Source organism: Orycteropus afer, unplaced genomic scaffold (assembly GCF_000298275.1).
Source record: "Orycteropus afer afer isolate SDZICR_OR568_19922 unplaced genomic scaffold, OryAfe1.0 scaffold00146, whole genome shotgun sequence".
In the NCBI taxonomy this organism is placed as follows: domain Eukaryota; kingdom Metazoa; phylum Chordata; class Mammalia; order Tubulidentata; family Orycteropodidae; genus Orycteropus; species Orycteropus afer.
The window spans coordinates 3211141-3218015 of NW_006921733.1; the positions used below are offsets into that span (position 1 = coordinate 3211141).

A 6875-nucleotide genomic window follows, 5' to 3' on the forward strand; every position below is an offset into this window, starting at 1 on the left:
GCAAAATAAATAAATAAATAAATAAATAAACTAACAAAATACAACACCCTTTCATGTAAAAAACACTCCTAAAACTAGGAATGCAGAGAAAATTCCTTAATATAAAGGACATTATTAAAAAAATAAAATAAAACTCACAGCTAACATAATAATGATGAAAGACTGAGTTTTTCACCTATGATAAAGAAAGAACAAAGATACTCACTTTCATCACTATAATTTAACATTTACTGAAAGTTCTAGCCACAGCAACTAACCAGGAAAGAAACATAAAATCCAACTAAATTGGAAAAGAAGATAGAAAACTATCTCTACCAGTAAATGACTTGATAGTATATACAGAAAATCCCAAAGAATCTACAAGTAGGGTAGTAGAGCTAATGAATGAGTTAGGATATAAGATCGAAATTCAAAAATCACTTGTGTTTCACTATACTATTAATGAATAAACTTAAAATGAAATTAAGATAATTCCATTAAGTACCTAGGAATGTACTACTCCAAGGTGGTAGAAGATTTGTATACCAAATATTGCAAAATATTGCTGAGAGAAATTAAAGAAGACCTGAACAAATGGATCCTGAGTAGCATAAATTATTTGCATTTTACTAACATAAAGGTAGGCAGTTCAAACCCATTTAGTGCTACCATGGAAGAAAGTCTTGGTGATCTGCTTCACCAAGAAAACCTCATAGAGCAGCTCTCCTTTCTAACACATGAAGTCCTCATGTGTCATAATCAACTCAACAGCAATGGCTTTAAATAAATGGAAAGACATCCTTGTTCATAGGTTAAAGGCTCAATGTTTTTAAGATGTTACTACAACCCAAAGCAATCTGTAGATTCAACACAATCCCTATCAAAATTCCAACAGAAACTAAAAAGTCTATCCTCAAATTCATATACAATTGCAAGGGGCTCAAAACAGCCAAAAAATCTTGATGAAAAAACAAAGTAGCAGGACTCACATTTCCTTATTTCAAAATTTACTACAAAGCTACGGTAATCAAAATATTGTGGAATCAGCATAAGGATAGACATATACAGCAATGAAATAAAATTGAAATCCAGAAATAATCCCATGCATCTATAACCAACTGATTCTTTTTATAAGGGTGCTAGAATCATTTAATTGGGGAAAGAAGAACAAATGATGCTGGGAAACTGGATTTCCACAAGCAAAAGTATGAAGTTGAACCCCTATCTTATATCATATTCAAAAATTAACTAAAAATGGATCAACAACTTAAATAAGAGTTAAAGTCATAAAACTCTGAGAAGAAAACAAGAATTTCTACTGTATTTAGCAATGGATTCTTCGACATCAAAAACATGAAGAAGAGAAAATACAATTTTATCCCCTATAAATAATTCTTAAAAGAGCATAATGCTTAATGAAGACATCCTTTAATAATTAAGCTTGGTTTTAAGAGAAAGGGGCTATTTTGGTTTAAGGTTTAAAGATGAAATATTATTTCAGGGCAATAGTTTCAGTTCATTCCATGACACCATTTACTTTTGATTACTGGTCTCATTAGAAAAATCTTAATGTTCCAAATGTGACAAAGCATAAAGCTGACTGTCAAACAAGGCCTATAGTCTGTTATACACTTGATTCAAAGCTCTGTTATATAAATTAAAAGTAATAGAATAATTATGAAGTCTATTGAAAATTTACTGTTAGGGACACAGATCAAATTTAGTATATAATAGGAGAAGAAAAAGAAATAATATATGTTATCTGTAGTACTCATACATTTTCAAAGCAATTTCACATTAATTAATAATCATCTTGTTTTTTCTTCTTTTTTTTACTTCTCATGCTTATAATTTTTCTGCTTACCAAGTCCATATACTATTCACAAATAATGCATATCAACCTTCCCATGTACAAAGCCTCACACTTTGCCTTTTTCCTTCTGTGCCAGTGTGTTTTTTCTATAACACCATTTTTACGTTTCTTGGCTACTTTTATTACATATTTACAATAATCCACAGTTCTTTTGCCCTAGAGTTATGTTCAAAGTATAGTCCTTTGTGCCTCGCTTTATCTTTCAATTGAACCCAATCACAAAAACTCTTTGGAGAAAAAGAAAGAGCTTGCCCAACTCTTTTTCCCCTAATCTTACAGTAAATAAAACTGGCTCTAGCCTGAAGAAATGAACAAATTTCAGAAGAATGCCCCCTTTCTCCCTAAACTAGTTTGATGTAAAAATGCTTTGCAAATCATGTTCATCAAGTAATGGAACAAAAGAGACAAATTGACCAAATCACATATTCAGAGTGGCAATAACAGAAAGGACACAAATGTGAACCTCAAGTAAGGTATTCATCCATCTCACTTTTGCCAACTTTAAAATTGGTCTAAACTGTTTAGGTCTTAAGACTGTGTCATTATCTAAAACATATAATGTAAATGTAAGTTTTCTGCATTGTGATAGTTATTATTTCACCAAGACTTAAAATCAAGTAAATGTTATTGAGCTTGCTCTGGGATTTGACATATTCTTATGTTTATTTAGAGTAATATGAAAATGAGAGGCACTATAAATGAATTGTAAAAGAAAGTTGATAAATAGAACCTGCTCCCAGACATCACAATTTCTTTTGTTGTCCCTGACATTCACACTCTTGCTGGCCAGAGTGTGTGGAATTCAGCTGTCCCACTTTGCTAGGGACTCTGCTTTATCAAAACTGGACATGCAGGATCAAGAATTAAAAACATTGTGACAACTTGCTATAAAATTCCACTTTTAGAAATATCTTCAATAGAAATTATCTCAAAAACTGAAAAATTTTATAAGCTCAAATATGTTCACTACAGTAATATTTGTAACAACAAAATCAGAAACAATGTAAACATCTTAAATTAGAGAAGCAGTAGTTTGGGTTACTTCTGTGTTGCTCTAACAGAAAATACCACCAGTGGGATGGCTTTAAAAAACAGGAGTTTATTCTCTTCCAGTTTGGAGGCTTTAAGTACAAGTTCAAAGTGCCAGGCTCAGGGGCTGAGTGAAAGCCTCTCAAACTTGGGCTTCAGCTCTGCCTCCTGCTTCTGACCACTGAAGCTGGAGGCTTTTCTTCACTTAGCTGCTGGCTGCTGGGGCTGACAAACCAAAGGTTGACGAATAAAAGGACACACTTCCAATGTTACCAAACAACACAGCAGGCCACTAATTCAAGTACATTGAAAGTTCCAAGATCAGCAGAGCATGGCAGGGTGCTGAAAAACGACTCAGCTACACACAGGGTGCAAGCATGCCATAAACTAGAGACCCTTCCCAAAGCTGCTTCTTATATATGTGTGGTAGTTAAGGTTGTATGTCAACTTGTCTGGGACTGGTTGAATGGCTGGGCAGCTGGTAGGAGTTATTCCCCATGATGAGACTGGCAATCAACTCCATGGTGGCATCTACCAAAAGCATATGAATAACTCCTTTAGGGATGTGGTCTGCTTCCCATATTTAGGAAGCAGCTTTGGGAATGGTCTCTAGTTTATATAGCATGCTTGAACCCTGCATGTAGCCAAGTCGTTGTTTAGCAGCCTGCCATGTAGTTTGGTAATATCGGGACTGTGCCTTTTTACTTGTCATCCTTGGGCTTGTCACTCTCAGCAGCCAGCACATGTCTGAGTGCAGAAAAGACTCCAGCTCCAGTGGGCTGGGAGCAAGAGGCAGGGCTGAAGCCCAAGATTGAGGGTCTTTCACCCAGCCCCTAGAGCCTGAAACTTTGAACTTGGAATTAAAGCCTCCAAACTATGAGAATAAACTTCTCTTTGTTAAAGCCATCCCATTTGTGGTATATTCTTATTAGAGCAGCACTAGGTAACTGAAACAATATGGGAAGCAGACCACTTCCATAAAGCGTTTAGCTGTTTGTGGTAGATCCCATCATGGAGTTGATTGGCAGTCTCATCTTGGGGAATAACTACCACCAGCTGCACAGCCACTCAACTAGGCCCAGCCAAGTTGACACACAACCTTAACTACCACAGCAGTTAACTAGGAGTCCCTGGGTGGCACAAACAGTTCAGTGCTTGATGACTAGCCAAAACACTTGACAGTCCTAACCCACTCAGGGGTGTCTCAAAAAATAGGCCTAGTGATCTGCCTTAAAAACCCAATAAAGAAGTTCTACTCTGAAAACATAGGGTCTCCAGGAGTTGAAATCAATTCAACAGCAACTAACAACAACCGTTAACTATGAAGCATTCATATACTGCAAAAATGTACATACATTTAAAAATAATATGTTGTAAAGAATTTGTAATAAAGTTTAGAAACAGTCAAAATTGAATGCACAGTTGGGCAATCAGTGTATAAAAATATACATAGAAACAAGGAGGAGAAACCAAAATTTGAAGGATGATTGTCTCTAAGTGGTGGTATTAAAGATATTTTCCTTCTTTTATACTTTTCTGTATCTCATGTACTTTCTGTATTCAGTATGCATTATTTTAAAATGGGCTAGATACTTTATATTTAAAAGGTTTTAAAACTCTAATAGTTAATTTCCTATCAGACTGTTGAGGAGAATTCTACCACATTGCTCAGTATTATGTTCCAGAAACAAGCACATATTTCTCTGTTTTGAAGATGACCTCAGAAAGCTACAGAATTAAATAATAAATAAACATAAGTGCTTCTAACTGCTGAATTCCTATGCATATCACTTCATATGGAGCTCTGGTAGCATAGTGGCTAAGACACTTGCCTGCTAACCAGACGGCTGGCAGTTCAAACCCACCAGCCGCTCCTCGGAAGGGAGGTTGGGCAATTCTACTTCCATAGTGATACTGCCTCGGAAACCCAAGGAGGGGTCGCTATGAGTCGGGTTTGACTTGACGGCACATAACAACAACAACAACAATCACTTCATATTCTAGGCTTGCATCTACCAGGGAGTATAATAATCTCATGACTATAGGATGAAATTTCAAATATATGTATAGAAAGAGAGAGAAAAATGTTATAAAGAGTATGTGTTCCCAATCTTACATATTCCTTACCTCCAAACTATTGCTCTATCTGTGCAGGGCATCAGTAAACAAACCAACTACCTGATATATTAACTTAATAATTTAGCATTCTGTCTGATTTCACTTATACATACACCTTTTGTTTAGAGGAGCATTGTGAATGTCATGATTTATGAACTTTAACAGCTAGAAGAAAGCTTAGAGAATAAAATATTCGTTTATTTAACAGATAAGGAAACCCAGGACAAGGGAGAGGCAGTACTCATTCAGGGTGAGAAGCAAGGCAGGAATCACATCAAATGCTCTTTTTCCAGAGAGTTCTCTGGATGGCTGAAAAGGCCATTAAGGCCAAATGCTATCATTAGGATGATCAGAGTACACAGGCCTACCTCCCTAGTGAGAGGAGGATGGCAGAGAGAATGCTGCTGAGTTCAGTTCTGCTGGACAGAGTTCTGGCTGAAGGCTCAGGTCTGCACTTAGGCAGACCTGGACTATAATCCTGATACCATTATTTACCAATGACAGGAGTTGGGAGAATCACAAGCCTCTCTCTGTATTTCCCTCTCTGTACATGGCCTGGGAAGGTCAGAAGAGCAGAAATGCCCAGCAAACAGAAAAACATTGACATGGTAGTATCCTCCTTCCTCATCAGTGAGAAAAAGGTTTTCTGTGGCTGAGCCACTGCATTCTCTGAAACTCTTCATGATTGACGCAGGGCAGAGCCAATTCTAACAGAACAAATGCCTGGCTACTTTCATCATATTCTCCTAAAATTTAATTTTTTGTAATTGTACCCCAACTTCAAGTTATAAGCCTTTTGATTAGCTGGAATATTTCAGGGGGTGGGAGGTGGGTAGAGAAGGAACATCATGCCAGATAAAAACATTTATCCGGAATGCCAGTTATCATTAGTTTTATGAAAGGTTAGAATTGGTACCCTAATACTAAAGGCCAATATAAAGGAGGTTAATGACAAAGATAATGCGAGAATCTCAGAAGTGTCCTTGAGATCTTCAGTCATATGTGCTTTCTGGTTTCTAAGTCTGCATTCGGATGGAACCATGATTACAAGTTCAAGGCTCCTGGGTCAATCTAGCACCACTGTCAGTCCTTTTCAATATTATGTAGTATAGACTTTGCCTAAAGGGAAATTCCACCATAATGGAACCAGAGAGGGCATGACAATATTGAACACCATCTTACCTAATAAGCAAATCCTTTATGCATGGGAACTCCTGAATCTTAACTTTAACCTGAGTAGCAGGAAACACAGCTGACTCTCAAACCATGTTCTGCACCTATTTCTGAGAACATGGTCTGCCTCTGGTCTCTGATTCACTGGAAAGACCTCACACTAGGAGAAGCCTTACTCAAGAAGAACATGCCAGGAAGAGAAGGACTCTGATTTATAATAAATTGAAGGGAATAGAACTGCAAACGTGGAAAGAGAGGGCTTGTTGTGTAGCATACTGCTCTGAAAAGGTTTTAAAAGGTATTTGTGTGCCTAAAATAATAAAATAAAAGTATAGATATTAACTCACCCAAAGTGACTGGCGAAGTTCATGGAAATACAAAAGAGAAGGAGGTTTTTGATCATGATAAAGCTAGAGACTATTCCATTGTCCATTTCCAATGAAAATAACAGCTGAGGCAGATGAATTTGGAAGAACAACTGTCTCTTTCTCCAACTTGATCTTGAAGCTGAAAGGTACACAAAAGGGAACTGCATATGAGCATAAGTGCTGTCATATCACAATTCCTAGAAAAAAAAAAATCTTATTGCTAATGCTCCAGAATTTATGAAGAAAGGGTACCTGGCTGTCATTCCCCAGTCAGAGCTCCAAAATCAAGAATTGTGTGTTCACTGGGCAGCAAATTGTGGCAGGAAAGAAGTTAT

General features: G+C 36.8%; 1 protein-coding gene across 1 annotated transcript in view; it reads right to left on the minus strand.

The window, feature by feature from the left end:
• GABRA5 (gamma-aminobutyric acid type A receptor subunit alpha5) overlaps positions 1-6605 on the minus strand; it is a 243067-nt gene extending 236462 nt beyond the window's left edge. The window contains exon 1 of the mRNA XM_007945972.2: positions 6520-6605. Coding sequence (XP_007944163.1) covers positions 6520-6605 — 86 coding nt within the window. The remainder of the gene's footprint in view (positions 1-6519) is intronic.
• Positions 6606-6875: the final 270 nt, after the last annotated feature.